The 17,630-nt window shown below is 42.7% G+C and overlaps 1 protein-coding gene across 9 annotated transcripts in view; it reads right to left on the reverse strand.

The window, feature by feature from the left end:
* Window positions 1-9,800, reverse strand: part of DENND5A (DENN domain containing 5A) — a 79,506-nt gene extending 69,706 nt beyond the window's left edge. For 7 of the 9 annotated variants that reach the window (XM_020789956.3, XM_020789951.3, XM_020789955.3 and 4 more), the window contains exon 1: window positions 9,515-9,800. In XM_020789956.3, the coding sequence (XP_020645615.3) occupies window positions 9,515-9,650 (136 nt within the window). In that variant the 5' untranslated portion in view covers window positions 9,651-9,800. Of the gene's footprint in view, window positions 1-6,088; window positions 6,151-9,514 lie in introns of those variants that run through there. The other 2 variants (XM_078383925.1, XM_078383924.1) reach the window with 1 other exon arrangement.
* Window positions 9,801-17,630: the final 7,830 nt, after the last annotated feature.

The following is a 17,630-nucleotide window of genomic DNA, read 5'->3' on the forward strand; positions in this document are numbered from 1 at the left end:
CTTTCTTTCTTTCTTTCTTTCTTTCAAATCATGTTTGCCAAATTGATCTGCTCTAATGTAACAGAAATGCAGAAGTTGTACAGCAGGAAATGTGACAGGTTAACAACCTTTAGTTGTGTTCTTGAAATAAAATGATATACTTAGCTTTTTCAAGCACACAATTTTGATTATACTAGTGAACCTAGGATTTCAAATTACAGTATCTAGCTGCACTGATGTAATCTTGGAAGATTTCACATTACTATTACAGTTTGACATGGAACAAAAAAGAAAATACTATGTATGTAATGGTATTTCTAACTTAATTCTTAATCTGTGGGGTTAAATACTGGACAAAAATCTGTTCTATACTGGCAGAAGTGCAATGGTGTAACCCACAGCAGCAAATTGCAACTAATTAATAAGTTGCTGCTTTCATTGCTCATTGCATTCCACTCAAGGGGCTTGCCACATGACCAGGAAACCAAGTGGTGACTTGTTAAGAGCAATTTGCTGTTAGAAGTTATGTGATTCCTCTTCTACCAGAATAACTTCATGATTTTATGCAACATATTATTGAAACAGAACTTGCACCAAGTTAACTTTATTCTAAATAATGGCCAGAATTCTACTGGCATTTGTCTAAGTTTTGCATAACTTATCAGAACTAATTAATGAGGTTACATCCCAATTATGCAAAAGAGATGTGTCCTGACATCTCATCATTTATGTATACTTACTCACAGCAAATTATACAAACACTAATATGATTTTAGCCATAGACTTTAAAATTAAACAGTCCTTTTTTCTTTTGTGGAAAAATTTAAATTCTCATTTGGCAATTTAATTGACCACTAAGAAACATACTGTATAGAAGCTCTCTATTAACAATTCCCACAGTATTTATTCTATTTACTTTCCTCCAAACATGTTTAAACTTAATGGCATGACATTTTATCTTGATACATTATTGTGTTGATTTCATTTTTCTTATTACAACTGGAATAAAATTAGAAAAAATGTAACAAGAATACAGAGCACTGCAAAAGCCAAGAGAACATACAAAAAATCATCAGCATGGTACAATGCATGTTATTTCATACAATAACTATAATCTTGATCATAGTTATTGTATGAAATAACAATAACAATAACAATGCATGTCTCCCACCTAAGATTAACAATACAGATTTTGTATTATAGCTTCAGCCATAAAGTAGTCTCTCATATTAGCCTGCAACTCTAAAGCAGCTTCAGCAAAGCACAGCTGCTCTTATTTACATCAGCCACTGCATTCTTCCCAGCAATATCAGCTACCATAGCACGTCTGCCACAGTTCCCAAAGAAACAAAAGAGCTCTTTAGTATTCTAAAACATGAAAAACACTACAGACCTCTTTAGGAAGAGGAAGGAAACTGTGTAATCTAGAGCAACAACACGTACCAAGCATTTCACAAGCACTATTATAAATATAACCTCAAGTTATTACCAACCCTAAGCAGAATTACCAGCATGAAAACCACTTCCCATTTTGCAAGGGCTTCCCTACTACCTAATTCTAGAGCAGCACATTTTCAGCACTTGTGGCAAGTGATTGGAGTCCAATTGCTAAAGTAGGCCTTCTCATTGTTGTTCGGCCGTAACCTACCACATCCTTCACCACAACTCTTGCACGTTACTGCACTAGATAAAATAGAAGGAGTAAACTCACCGGTGTGGAGAGAGTACATTGTACCCCCACTTCAACAGTCGCATTGGACAGTGAACACAGCAGGCTTTGTGTGGGGAAGCTGTCCATTGGAAGTTAAGCATGGATGTAGATAATATATTCAAATGTTGTTGTTTAAGGCCAAATAACATCTAACATTCAGATATATAATGATAACCCAATTTTTGTTGTTGTAATATGCCCTCAAGTTGCTTCTGAATTATGGTGATCCTATCAATTAACTCCAGCAGGTCCAATCATTAAAAGTTCTGCTCAACTGTTGGCAAAGTCAACTTTCCTTTACCGAATTAATCCATCTTTTATTGGATCTTCCTCTTTTCCTGCTGCATTCACCTTTTCTGAGCATTGCTATCTTTTCCAGTGGGTCTTGTCCTCTCACAGTGTACCTTAGGTGTCATAGTCTCATTTTAGTCATGTTTGCTTTTACAGAAAAGTCAGGCTGGATGTGATCTAAGGTCACTTTAGTTGTGTTCCTGGTAGTCCACCCACCACCACAAATTAATCATTTTTTCTCTCACAGTTTTCATCATTGCCCAGCTGTCACATCTGAACACTGTAATAAGTAATAGCACAGTATGGATGATCTTGACCTTTGTCTCCATTCTTATTCTTAACCATCTTTTCTAATTCCTTCATAGCTGCCCTTCTGAGTTTCAATCTTCCTCTAATCTCTTGGCTGAAATCTCCTTTTCGACTGATGATTCAACCAAAGTATAGACACTCTTAAGTATTTTGATTTCTTCTTCATCAACATTAAAGTTACAGTATATAATCATTATTTTTGGCTTCATATTAATCTCTAATCCTGCTTTTGTGCTTCCTGTTTAAAAACAAAATCAGGTTTTGGTGAAAGCAAGGAGGAAGCAGAGAGGAAAGCTTCGGTCCTTTTCCTGATGAACATATTCCAAATTGTATTCGCGAAGGCTTTCACGGCTGGGATCTAATGGTTGTTGTGGGTTTTTTGGGCTTCTTGGCCGTGTTCTGAAAGTGGTTCTTCCTAACGTTTCGCCAGTCTCTGTGGCTGGCATCTTCAGAGGACAGCAAACTGCACAGTTTGCTGTCCTCTGAAGATGCCAGCCACAGAGACTGGCGAAACGTTAGGAAGAACCACTTTCAGAACACGGCCAAGAAGCCCAAAAAACCCACAACAACCAATATTCCAAATTGTTAGACATATCTGTATACTGTTTCTCTAATAAATGAGGTAATACATGAGTTTTTTTTGTTATGTCTATCAAGTCTCTGCTGGTCTATGGTGACCTACGAATTTGTGATCTCTTACAACAGAAAGATTATACAGTGAAATGGAAGGCCACTGGAGAGGAAATGAGGTAGATCTCTCCTGCTGGTGTTGTAGTGTTTGTTGGTGGAACACAGGAGAAACTTCAGTAGATATTTTAATTAAGAAGTAAGCCCGTATGGAGAAGGAAGTCCTTTAAATATCATTTAGGCTATATAACACTTCTTTAGGAGCAGATGGCCTTTCAGGAATTATTGCCATCAGCCACAGTCAACATAGTTTGTGGTGTATTATGGTGGCAGTTCCCATTCCATCCCTACCACAACCCAAACATGATAAAACTACAGAATGAACAATAATTATCACATCTATATTATCCAAGGGAAAAAAATGCAGCTGGAGTACCAAAGAAATCTGAGCAAACACAGCTATACCCAAACCTGCTACCTAGATGGCTCAACTGCAGTCTCAAACTGCAAACCTGAGTTTTCAGAAAGATGGCTATCCAAAAACTCTTGTAACTACAACTAGAACTTTTAAAATATCTTTTAACAGTATACATTATTTATTAAAATTACATGTGACTCTGAAAATCCATATTCCAGGGGACTGGATGGAGAAGAAAATTCCAGTGTACATTCTATATGATCTTACATTGAGCTCTTTTTTTCAATTCATTATTAGAGCTGAATGAAACGCTCCCAAAGCCGTAATTTCATTAGCAGCTAGCAAAATTGGGGATAAACTTTTGTTAACCTTCAAAGGTGGTCCAAAATTGGTTAAACTGTTTTAGAATGCTTATTGTGCTGATAAGCAACAGTAGCTTCTACATTCTGCTCCCTCCCTCTTTAGTATTACACCGAAGGGTAAAATGCCATTTTACTTTTGCCTGCAGTGGTCATAGCAGCAGTGACAGTGGCAGCCACCACCATAACCAGACTTTTCTCAGTGACCATTTATTTATTTATTTATTTATTTATTTATTTATTTATTTATTTATTTATTTAACTTATATGCCGCCCACACTACCCGAAGGTCTCTGGTTCGTGCACACTCATATATCATATAATAATGTTCTTGGAATCATGTACTTAGCAAAAGTCCTACTAGGTAGAGGAGTAAAAACTCCTGCTACTTGCTAGAAGTTCAGTTTCTGCTATTTTCACTTAAACTGTATTCTCAACCTAATTATCTGTGGTGCTGGAACCTTAACATGCATTGCACTTCACAATTAGGAAGCCCAATTTCATCAATTTTTTTTCCAAAGGCAAATTCATATGTTCATCCTTTTGAGTGACATCTGACGCCACGGATATGAATAGAGTACTATATAAGCACATGCAAGGATGTGGACTGGAATATTAGCAAAGAATTAATGATCCTAGGTTTCTATGTAACAATAAAATCCATTGCGATCTGTTACAGTTTATAGGAGGCAGAGGCAGCAGCCCAGGAGTAACTAGCTTGTTACAGAAAGTAACTGCCTCATTTTAGATATTTTCATAACATGACCTCCTTTTTATTGAATCCTATGGCTGAAATCCAGTTGGCACAACTACACTGCCTAAATGGTGATGATCTCATCACCCTGCACCATCAATCTTTATTTTAATTTAATTTAAAAATTCCCATCCCTCCTCCAGCTTCTGAGGCTCCTTAGTGATCCCTTTTGCCCTAGTGAAGCCTTTGGGAACCTCTGGACAGGCTGAGCTATTAAAATTGAAAAATTACTACTGGATTGCCACTTGTAGTCCTAAGCTGGGGAGAGGGCTGCCAGTTACAATTTTCCCATTTTAAAGGCTCCCTCCCAGATCCAAAGCCCCAAAGGCTTTTAAATTAAATAGAAATAAATGTGAAAATAAGTTGAAATAAAAATTTTAAACTAAATTAAATTGAAATAAAGATTAAATGTGCTGGGAGATGACTTCATCACCACTTGCATAATGTCGTTGTGCCAACTAGATTTACCTAATATTTATTTGTGATCTGCAGTCCTAACCTACATACTGCTATATCTTTTACTGCTTGATTGTTTTGCCTCAGTTTGTTAGAAGAAAATAATATTTTCCTTAGCCTCTGCATTTCTGACCACATAGGTATCAATTCAACCTTCTGACAAAGTGAACTCTGGCCTACAAGACATTTGAGTCACAAAACTTTTTAATGTTTCTAATGCAGGAGACTGACATAGTAATTGTTCTACAGTTTATAAATAATAGGTTGCTAGGTTTCCAGACAACTGGAAAGAAGTTCTAGTTTCTTTACTCTTTGTTTATAATACAAAATCTAGAAAAAAACTAACTTTCATTTACAGTACACTATATAGGTGAATATGTGTAGGTATACATTACTTCAGAAATTGTAGGCCGAGATCTTGTTGCTTAGTACAGTAAATTGCATCTAGAACAGGCCCACTAATTAATGGAATCTACACAGGAGTTGACTCACCAAGTTCCATTGCTTCAATGGGCCTGCTCTACTTGTGATTTACTCTGCTAACCAACAGGATTTTAGGAACAGAATACTTTTAAATAATATCAGTGGCAAATTTTATCATAATAAAAATAAATGTAAAAATAATTACAGTAATGGTAATTATGGTGTTCTATGTTTATTTACACTTACTGATTATATTTTCAAATAGAAGTCTAGAAGATGGCACATTATCATTATTCCTTTGCTAGAACAAATTCATCTGTGGCACTGCTAGGAGTCCCAATAGCAACGGTCAGCTTCCAATTGTGAATTTTAGTTACTATGAGATCACTAAGAAGCTATGCTAAGGGCAGATTCGGCTCCAGAGAAAACTGCAGTGCATACCAATCAGGTTACAGTTTGTACTTAAAAACTGCTTTGTTTTATTTTGGAATTCTACTTCCCTTTATACTCCTTTCTTCATTGTAATATCAAAGCTTTACTTCAACAATTGCCACTTAGTAGACAAATTGTTTCAGTAGTACAAAGAGGATTCTGTAGCTAAAAATACATTTGAAAAAGAAAGAGCTACACAATACCCCTTTAATTCTTGTCAATATATATTTCAGGAAGCACCAGAATTACAAAAATCCATCGCAACCACACCACAGACCTCATAAAACAAGAACAATGATTCAAGCAATGTCTAGGGGGATGGAAAATACCTTCAGTGATGTGTGAAGACCATCATTATGCATTCATTATTTATTATACATTCCAGCTTGTCCTATTAAAACAGGAGGCAACACTTAATTTTCAGTCAAACAACTCATTGTTTTATCCCATTAGATCACTACCAACTTAGAGAGACCCTATGAATTAGTGACCCGCAAAAGATCCTGTTATTACCAACCATGTTCAGGTCTTGCAAACTCAGGTTTGTGACTACAAGTTATTACAGCAGCAATACTACTCATACTACTCAAAAGGAAGCCCTATAACATTCAATACCAAATTCAATGTAAGTAACCAGTGGTTCATGGTGGGATGCAAGAATCCTATATGTGCTGCCTTAATTTTCATGATGTAGAAAAAATTCCCACAGAAATTTTGCTGGTGCCTGGCTTGTTATCTTTATTCTGATGCTGAACCAAGATTTGTTTTTATTCAGACACTGAAAACTCTGAAAGCATTTTATATATATCACTTCAGACCCTCAGTAGTAGTTTTAGCTCCTGATGATTTATTGTGTTATATTTTGTACTGTATTTTACTGTGCTGTCCTGGAATTTACTTGCTAGGTTTTTATCATGTGGATAAATGATTTTTTAAAAAATATATTTTTATTTATTTTAAAATACTCAGAAGTGGTTTACCAATCACTTTTGGTGGTAGCTCTCTTGAACCGTACAGTTTCTTCTCCAGGGCTACACAGAATGGTTCTTCTCCTGGGAAGCACCATAGTGAACTAAACACCCAAGCCCTGGCTCTACATGCTCCAGTTCACTGAGTTATCTAGCCAGCTAAGAGCAATATACATAGCTGGGAAACAACAGACATTATCAGCCCTATTTTCCCTTTAAACATAATGGCCCAAATCCTCTTGCATAACTTTTCAAATGGCATAACTTCTGAAGGCAAATTGCCCCAAGTTAAGAAACTACTGAAGATATTATAAGTTACATACTTAGACATACAAATCAGTGTGCAAATGATAATTTCTATAGTAATTTCTTCACTCAGGACAATTTGCTTCTGAAATGTACTCTGTTTGTGCTGCTAAAGTATAACTATGCAATAGGATTTAGGCCAATATATTTAAAAGTTCTGGAAGCCCTATTAAAATCTCCAGGATTGTTTTTAATAAGTTCTTTAAGTGATTACAATTCCTCAGTCTCAGCTATTTTACATTTTATGTAGACAAGTTGAGCATTTGCCTCTTTGGAAAGGGACAGTGGAACATGATTACTGGATCTGGGGTCAATTTGGGCAAGAAGATTGTGAAAAACATGTCTTGAGGAAAAAATTATTAAGCTTATAGCAAGCAAAATGCACTTTTTCATGTAAAAATTCACAATTAAATAGAGTGAAAGTAGTGATCTAAACTGATTTTATTAAAATCAAACCCATCCTGATAGTTATGATTTTTTCTTAGTTGCTATGATTTCTATTGTTTTATTACTGTTTTTAAACTGCTGTATAATGCTACAAAATAACTGTTATATGACATCTAATAAATATCTGAGGGCTTTCTCAGTAGCTGCTCCCTGTTAGCATTGTATAATTTTAACTCTTTTCAGCTGCCTTCAGTCCCCTATGGGGAGAAAGGTGGCATACAAATAGTGTAAACAGATAAGATAAAATAAGTAAGAAAAGTAATGGAACATAAAGTGATAGTGGTATGGTGGGCAAACTAATGATCTGGGTTCATATGGATTCGTGTTCAGTTATGGGCACCCTGGAGAGCTTTGTCTTATTATTACTTAATCTGCTTTCTATAAGTACAAAGCAAATAGTAATTTAATTATTGTGAGTTGTTGGATAAAAATTAGCTCTTTTTCAGTGTTGTTACGTAACTAAACAAGATACCACAAATACACTAAAGATTCTACACAAATAAATGGTGCCTTGTAAGTCAAATTTCTCTAAATACAGCCCATCAACATAATGAGTTTAAGTGACACAACACATTACAGTACTCTAATGACATGAGAGAACTCAGTCAAAATAATATAAATTAAAATTTATAAATTTAGTGAATCTGCCATATATGAAAGAGGGTCTGATTTTCAATTTACAAAGAAACCAAACATTCATATGAGAAAATAAGTTTAAATTAATGTATTAGATTATAATGTGCTCTATAAAAATTTAACATAAAGTAGTATTACTCCAGGTAATCCAGAGCTAAGAATAGTTCTGTTCATAATGAGCAACACATTGTATATATTTTGTTACTTATGTCAATACCAAATATGATTGTATATTAAATCTATGGAACTACTGTATATGGAAAACACAACAATAAAGAGTAAAGGCTGCCAAGGTTCCCAACCCTTCAAAATATGTTTCCTTTTGAAGAATGAAATCTGCAACCAAATTTTTCCAGCCAGCTAAACCCTTCAAAGATTCATACATATCAGCACTTTAAAAAAATCTCAGTACTAGCTCATGAGCCATCTGTTATTAAATTTTAAAAAATGAAAAATTATAGTAAAACTTTAACATTGATTCAATATGCATAAGAGAGTTAAAATGTGTTGTGTCCCATATCTCCAATGCTATAAACTTTTAAGGCTTATATTACTCTTCCTCACACTGTGCACTGCAGACCTTACAGGGAGGGAGTAAAATTTCTAATAAACATATCTGTTTTTGCATCGGTACATGGATATCTTACCACAGTTCTATCTGTGACGATTACATTATTTTACAGGAAAGCAAACAAAAATACTAGCCGCCACTTTAAAATAGGAGAAGGTCAAGAATAGGTGGACAGAAGAAGGCTGTTAATCAGCAGAAAGAGAACAGTGTGGACCTGATCCTGCTCTTCCTCCTCTCCAGTAAAAACAATGCCTCTGGATTCCTACGCGACAGCCAGATGCAACATCTCCTGGTACCCCAGGAGCGGGCAGGTGAAGAGAGCCTGCGGGGGATGGGGCGTTGTTGTCAAAACAAAGCTACTTCCACCCTCGGGGGGAGCCACTCTTAACAGGAGCTCTTCGCCCCCCTTTGGCAGGGACGAAAAGCCTCCACTGCGCCCGAAAAAAATAAGTCGCTCCCAGGAAGAGGCGCCCTTCCCTCGCCCTGCTCTTCTGACCGGGTCGCCCCCTCGGCGCCCGCCTGCCAGACCCAAGAAGCCTCCTCCGGGCAGGGAGTGGGGTGCCTCTTACCCGAGAGGCGGACCCAGGAGTCCGCGTCCCGTTCTCCGCCCCCCCGTCTGAAGAAATTATGGGCTTGGTGGCCCTCAAGAGCCACCGCTAGCTCCCTCCTCCTGCTCGCCTCAGGGCATCACAAACCGCCGCCGCACTAGCGGCGCGAGACCAGCCTTCAGCCTCAACCGCCGCCGCCGCCCGTGTCACCCTCAAGTAGGAGCCGGAGCGGAGGGCAGGGAGGCAGCAAGGGGCGGGCGTGGGCTGAGGGGGACTCACCGGAGAGCTCGTCCGGCTCCAGCCCAGTCTCGGTGTCCAGCCCACAGACCACGAAGTAGTCGGCAAAGCGGCCAGGAGCCGACGAAGAAGAGGAGCTGCTGCTGCCGCCGCCGCCACCGCCGCCGTCCCCACTCATGCTGGACGAGTCCCGGCTTAGCCGGACAGCTCAGCTCGCCCGGAGAGAAGGGAAGAAGACTTGGGGCGCCGCCACTGGCGAGGCTTCTTCTGTTTCTCCTGCTGTGGCGGATGCAACAGTTTCAACGACCTCCACGGCCGCGGCTGCGGTTGCCTCCATGACCGAGCGGCCAGAGCCGCAAGGGGTTGTGGGTAGCGGGCCCGACAGACGGAGGGACAAACGAACATAACAGGACGCTCTCCGCCCGCTTTCCCTCCCACCCTCCGCTTCCTCGCGCCGCTTCCTTGCCCAGATGTTTCCAAGTCGGGATGTGGGAGGGGGGGAGGCGGCGAATGGCGGCGAGAACCGCAATGCTGCACATGCGCAGTGGGCAAAAAGGATGACGTGATCCTCTTTTGCGGTGCCGCTGGGGAGGGGAGGGGAGGCGCAGCTGAGGTGAACCCTGTTCCTTTCACCCTGGGCTCCTCTTTTCTCCGAAGAACAGTCGGAATGACTCCGACAGGTCTCGTCCCGGAAAGTCATTTCTGCCTCAGAGCGTCCCCCCTAAGCCGCCCTCGTACTTGGATTGCTTTTACTGCCCAAAGTACCTATTAAGCTGCCGGCTCCTTCTTGGTACCTCTTGGCTGCTCGTAGAGACTCTCTTCCCACGTTCCTCTCTTTTGTTTCGTGCCCTGGACCCTCTCAAAGAACCATGAATGTTTTTCTTCTGTCGTTTCTTTTCAATACCAGTATCCGACCACCATCCCTCCATCGTGCACCTTTCTCTTTCTCCCGAGCGCCTGGCTGACTGAACTACCCCCCCCCCATGACTTGAGCTAATAATGTTTTTAGAAATGCTGTATCAGTCGGTGCAAGCGCTAGTTGCCCATCTCAACCAGGCCACGGTCCAGGTTTCCAGGCAAGGAGTCTCCTGGAGCAAAAGGATCTGCATGAGCCCAACTCCTTGCCATCATTACTGCCGCTAACAGTCTACCGTGGCATGCCTGGGCTGGCCATTCCCAAATCCGCGCTGTCTCGGAGAAGGAAAGGGAGCAACAGCAAAAAATAAAAGCAACAGATCTAAGCGAGGCTGGGAGTCAACAGAGGTGTATACCCAGCAGTCGTGGTTCCCGAGACAGTGACGCAACTCCCGCGCTACATTTATTTATTTATTTATTTATTTATTTATTTATTTATTTATTTATTTATTTATTTATTTATTTATTTATTTATTTATTTATTATACCTCTAGTCATTATTGTCTAATTACTGTTCTGGGTGATTTACAATAATAAACAAAATAAAACAAGATGACACTAAAACTATTTAAAACTAGTATAACAACTAACCAATAAAACCAATGTCTCTAAAGCAACAGGAAAAAAAGTGGTGGACAAAAGGTGGTCAGCGTGGATCGCCTCTCTGAAAAAACACATCTTTGAACCCTTGAACCACAGAGCTGGAAGGAACCCTATGGATCATTGAGTCCAGCCCCTCTCAACAAGGCACAGTGGAAAAATTAAATAAATAAATAAAATAAAATTAATAAATTAAATACATAAATAAAACTGAACTCCCAATCTCTGGCTCCGCAGCCAGAGATCTAAGCCACTGAGCTATCAAGTGTCCTAAATGTCTACAGGGAGGGGGCCAGGAGAAGCTCCCCCAAAAGCTAATTTCATAAGGTTGGGGGCACCATGAAGGCGGCCCAACTTCTAGTACTGTAGATTACTTACAGGCCTCCCATGGAGTGGCTACCCAAAGGAGCTTCACCCATGATGATCTATGTCAGCGTTTCTTAGCGCAAATCGCGGTTTTAGCAGAGTGATTCGCATTCCAGGCAGTCCAGAAATAACTCACGCACAGTCCAGCAGCATTTCCTTCAGCAACGTGTATTTACAGCAGTATTTACAGCATTCTGGCAGCATAACGTGTAGAAATGATCTTCAAGCAGGAAGATACAATTGACTGTACAACTAACACATATATACATATACAGGACCAATTAGATCACACATTGCATCATACCAAGATGGCGCCGGTGCCGGGCAGTTAGCGTTTTCTCCACCGCTCCAGCTGCCTCTTGGTTTTCTTTCTTCTTTCTTTTTCCTTTTTTTCCTTTTCTTCCCGCTCCCCCTTTTCTCCTCCCCTTTCCCTTGCTCGCCTGGTGTCCATCTTACTGGGTCGAGATGTGGAGAGTTGGGCTGTGCTGGACAGGACCTCGGTACGTGGAGCCGCTGCAGACCCAACTCGCGGAGTTGCCGCTGGCCCGAAGCATGGAGCCGCAGAGCTCACAGCTGGCTTATCGCTGGAGTCCGGGAGTTGGTAGCTGGAGCCCTGTTTTGCTACTTGCGGAGGTTGATGAGTGCTTGGGAGCTGGAGGGAAGTGGGAGGGAGTTGAAGGGGAGTGGGATCCAGCTGGATGAACCAGCTGACCCTCAAGGAGACCATCGGAGGGAAAGGACTTGGAGCCTGGAGACCCGTGCCCCTCTCCAGGACCTGGGCTTCAGAGGCTCGTGCCCCCCCAGGACCCTGCTGGACTCTGGAGGAGTTTATCGGCACAGAAAGGACCCAGAGGGGAAGAACCCAGAGGGAGGTCCATCGGAGGGGAAGGAGCCTAGAGGCTGGTGGTTCACATCCCCTCCTCCCCCCGGGATCTGGACGAGCCCATCGGAGGGAAAGGATCGGAGATTGGAGGTTAGCGCTCCCTTCCCCCAGATCCTAGCCTGCTAGAATGCCTGAAACTGAAGCCTGCAGCCGGGGCGGCTGGACTTTGTGTGCCTGATTGTGGAGAAGATCCTTAACTTTTCGCCTTGCTGGAGCGCAGGGCTACGGGGGGAATTGTGGGTGACTGTGAGCGACACTGAGAGCGAGTTATTTGTCCCATTCCCTGGCTGGCTGGTCGCCATGTTGGATCTCCAGGGGACGGGACCTTCCTTAGAACTGGTTTGCTCACTCCCCCTCTTTCGGACCACCTGCAGAGACGCTCTGCCCCTGCACATGGGGCGGGTAGGGCCAGTGACTGAAACAACTTGGCTCACCCTTGTGCTCAGGACTAAGATCTCTGAGTTAACCTCCACCAGTAACACTCTTACTCCACCTCTAACATCAGTTCTCACAACATCTAAAACAACATTGAAACTGACATCATTGAATGGACAAGGTTCTGTGGTGGAGAAGGCAGGACCAGGACTATATGTGGGGCTTTAGCACGTTATATGTTAAAATTTTATTTTAATTTCATACACATGGTGTTTATAATTTGGGATTTGTATTGTTTTTAGTATTTATTTATTTATTTATTTATTTATTTATTTATTTATTTATTTATTTATTTATTCATTCATTCATTCATTCTATTTAATAGTATATCTTTGTTTATGTATCTATTCTGAGTTTAATCTGTTTCTTTTATTAATTTAGGGTAATTGATTTTTCTTTTTTCTTCCTTTTCTTTTCCTTGGATATGGAGTGGAAGGCCTGCTTGCCCAGCGAGGGGCCTCTTAACATCCCTGTGATCATGGGTAGGAGGAGGAGCTTCGTCCTGGTGAAGCTAGCAGCTCTTGGGAATAGCTCCCGGAGAAGCTAGAACCGCTTCAGTCTGGGATCCCCCTAGAAATGGGGAAATTGAGGGGGGATCAGGAGAGACCTTCCTGCAGTGTGTGAGCCGCAGAAGTTAGAAGATTGGGCAGCCCGGCTGGATGAAGGTAAAAATAAATCTTGAAAAGAGAAAAGAACATCTTCCAGTTTGGCGGCTGGCGACGAGAAAAGGGTTTGGACTATAAAAACACTTGAAAGACTTATATTTTAAATTCCATCTTTTTGCTTGAGTTTGCCTGCTATTTTATTGCTAACACTGCAATAGTTTTAATGTAAAATATTGGTCTCAAGGTTGACTTATACATTATGTATATTTGGGCAAAGGAGAGAGGGAATTTTAAGTGAGGGATAAAATAGTGGGAACTGAAGAGTATTTTATATATAGAGAGAGATCAGATATATTGGAAAAATGGAACTTCTTCCTGGGAAAACTAGAGATCAATGGCTAGATTGGAAAATCTCCTTTCAAAGGACAGTGTTGAAAGGATTTGTGCAGGTAAATTTTTGTCTTGACCAGATACAAGATCTTATCAAAGATCCTAAGGAAGAGAAAACAGGAGAGGTTAAATTACAACTAAGAAAAATGCCAGAGCCGGGTGTATTGAAAACAATATCAGATAATACAAATGGGATGGTGTGTTACCCACTAAGCTATGTAGCCATAGCAGCTAGGAAAATTGAGGCTGCTTAAGGTGTTGTCCCCCCTTTCAAAATACGGAAGAAAACAGAGTCACAGAAACAAAAGAAGCACATCGAGAAAAAGGGAGAAGTGAACAGAATATGTACTATTTCAGACCTGTCGAGTGTACTTTCAAGACAAAAGGAGGATGAAAGAGGGGATATATATCACAATTGGTCTTGGTGTTCTGATGGTGTTGGAATAACTTAGATTAAGCTGTGCTATAATTGTAAGTTGAAAGCTAAAGGAGTAAATATATAGCCAAATAGCTAGAAGAAGAAGAAGAAGAAGAAGAAGAAGAAGAAGAAGAAGAAGAAGAAGAAGAAGAAGAAGAAAGATGAGCTTTTATTGGAATATGAATAGATTATATGTCTATATACTTAATATGAAAAGATTGAATGATTATATATATGATGTTCTCTTATACTCAAAACCATTTTCCACCCTTTCCATTGCCCTTTACCTTCTGTATCCCTTCCCCATCTCCTAATAGGTTTGAAAATAAATAAATAAATAAATAAATAAATAAATAAATAAATAAAACATCCCTGTGACCATGGGTAGAGGGAGATACGGCGCTGGCACAGTCCCTAATCGTGTCAGAAGACCAATGAACAGATGCTTAAAGGCTGTCCATTGTTCTGAGACTGTGACCAACCCTCAGTATCGAGGTAGCCAGCCCAGCCTGCCTTCCACTCTATCCCTGCTGCTGTTGAATGCCAGGTCTGTGTCCAATAAGGCCCAGGTGATATACAACCTTATCTTGGAGGAGGACGCAGACCTGGCATGCATAACTGAGACGTGGCTTAATGGGGAGGGTGGTCCTCCCCTGGCTCTCATCTGCCCGCACGGTTATGCAGTCCAGCACCAGGGTAGACTGGAGGGCCGGGGGGGAGTAGCCATTGTTCACAAATCCAACTTAGAGGTTACTAGGTGCTCCTCGGTGGTAAAGCCAGGTCTAGAGGTACTCCACGTGTCGATAGGGGCTAGGGATGGTATTGGGATTTTGCTGGGTTACCGCGCTCCCCACAACCCAGCCACTTCCCTACCAAAGCTGGCTGACTCTGTCCCCATGGCACTGTTGGGATCCCTGAGGCTTCTTGTCTTGGGTGATTTCAACGTGCATGTGGGGGCAGAGACTACAGGGCCAGCTCTTGAGCTCTTGGAAACCATGACTTCCTTGAACATGTCCCAACATGTCATTGGCCCACCCACGTGGGTGGACATACGTTGGACATGGTCTTTTCCACCAATTGGAGTGAGTGTGGTCTGGTGGTGACTGACCTTGTGTCGGTCCCCTTGTCATGGTCAGATCACCACCTAATAAAGTGTAACCTCTCAGTGGCACTCCCCCCTCGCAGGGAGCAGGGACCTATTTCTATGGTCCGCCCTCGAAGACTACTGTATCCTGTTGGATTCCAGGAGGTCATGAGAGGTGTTTCAGCTGACCTGGCTGGCGCTCCTGTTGAGCCTCTGGTGGACAGCTGGTCCATCGCTGCCACTAGTGCTGATCGCACCTAAATGCCCTCTCCGGCTCAAAGCTCAGCCTGCGCCCTGGTTCAACCAGGAGCTCCGAGCGATGAAGCGATTTAGCCGAAGGCTAGAGCGTAGGTGGAGGAAGAAGCCGACGGAATATAATTGGATAGCTGTTAGGGTCGCAACTAACCTTTACCTGTCTGAGGTAAAGGCTGCATGTAGATCATTCTTCGCTAACCAGATAAGCGAAGTGTCCAACCAGCAGGCGGAGTTATTCCGTATAGTGCGTGACCTATCCGGAACTGGTTCAGGTGATAGGCCTCCCCCTAGTTTTTCACCTGACCAGTTTGCAGCCTTTTAAAAATCTAAAGTGGAGGCCATCCTCCGGGAGCTCTCTCCTTTTTTAAATACACTGAGTCGAGCAGAGATGTCCAGCACTCCGTCTTGTCCGGTGACTTTCAACTCCGTTCAGCCTGTAATGCCTGACTCTGTGGCCAGGGTGCTTGATCGCTGGCGAGCCGCCACCACCTCCTTGGACCCTTGCTCGGCCTGGCTAATCAAAGCAGCCAGGCCGATAACAACAGAATGGGCCACTGCAATAATAAATGGGTCTTTCCTTGAGGGCAGATTCCCATCTGCCCTCAAGGAGACACTCATTAGGCCCATTAGAAAGAAACCTAGTTTGGCAGCGGACGAAACTGGCAATTATAGGCCCATCACCAATGTTTCTTTCATGAGCAAAGTGGTCGAGATGATGGTGGCTGATCAGCTCCAAGCTCACCTGGACGAAACATATGCCCTGGATCCATTTCAGTTGGGCTTCAGGCCGCGCCATGGTACAGAGACGGCATTGGTCGCCCTGTACGATGACCTGCTGAGGGAGGCCGACAGGGGCAAAGTGTCTCTGCTGGTCCTCCTCGACATCACGGCAGCCTTTGATACCATCGACCACAGTATCCTCCTGGGGAGGCTGTCCGAGCTGGGAATCGGCGGCTTGGCACTCGCCTGGCTCCGTTCCTTCTTGGGGGACCATCCCCAGAGAGTACAGCTTGGGAAGAGCCTTTCGGCCCCATGGAGCCTCAATTGTGGGGTCCCACAGGGGTTGATCATCTCCCCAATGCTGTTTATCTATATGAGGCCGCTGGGTGGGGTCATCAGGGGGTGTGGGATTTGGTGTCATCAATATGCTGACGACACCCAGCTCTACATCTCCTTTTCACCAACTGCAGGTGATGCTATCCTGTCCCTTCAGCATTGCCTGGGGGCCGTGCTGCAATGGATGCAGGAGAACGGGCTGAAGCTGAACCCGGATAAGACGGAAGTTCTGAGGGTGGGTGCCCCCGCGGTAGGTGGCTTGGGTGACTCTCTCACGTTTGGGGGGGGTCACCTTGGCCGCGAAGAGTGGGGTTCGTAGCCTGGGCATACACGTGGACCCAACGCTCACTATGGAATCGCAGGTGGCGTCGGTAGTCCGCGCTGCCTTTTTCCATCTTTGGCGGATTGCCTTGCTGCAACCCTATCTCGACACAGGGGCGCTCACCACCTTGGTACACACGCTCATAATCTCAAGACTAGACCACTGTAACGCGCTCTACGTGGGGCTGCCTTTGAGGCTGATGCGGAAACTTCAGGTGGTGCAGAATGTGGTGGCCAGACTCCTCACCGGAGTGAGAAAACACCATCACATTTCTCCAACGCTGGCCGCATTGCATTGGCTGCCCATCTGTTTCCCTGTCAAATTCAAAGTTTTAATGCTTACTTATAAGGCCCTAAACGGTTTAGGAGCTCAATACTTGGTGGAACGCCTACTTCCACCAAGGTCTACCCGGATCACCCGCGCGAGTCAGGAGGTGAGGCTGAGGAGCCTGACGCCGAGGCCCGGAAGGAGAAAACACGAAACCGGGCCTTCTTGGCAGTGGCTCCTCGCCTTTGGAACAATCTCCCTCCGGAGATTCGTGCGGCCCCTACGCTGGGCATCTTCAAAACCCAACTAAAAACATGGTTGTTCATTCAGGCCTTCCCTACGGCCAATCCTTGATCTTTTTCCTTTATTTTCCTTATTTTATTTTATTGTAGTTTTTAAAATTTCTATGTATTTGCTGTGTTTTACTGTCTAATTTTATATTGGAAGCCGCCTAGAGTGGTCCTTTGGTCCAGATAGGCGGGGTATAAATCAAATAAATACAATAAATAAATAAATAAATCCCTGAGTTGCATCATCCATGAGTTGCATCAGCACTGCTGAG

This window comes from Pogona vitticeps, chromosome 1 (assembly GCF_051106095.1).
Source record: "Pogona vitticeps strain Pit_001003342236 chromosome 1, PviZW2.1, whole genome shotgun sequence".
NCBI classification, from domain to species: domain Eukaryota; kingdom Metazoa; phylum Chordata; class Lepidosauria; order Squamata; family Agamidae; genus Pogona; species Pogona vitticeps.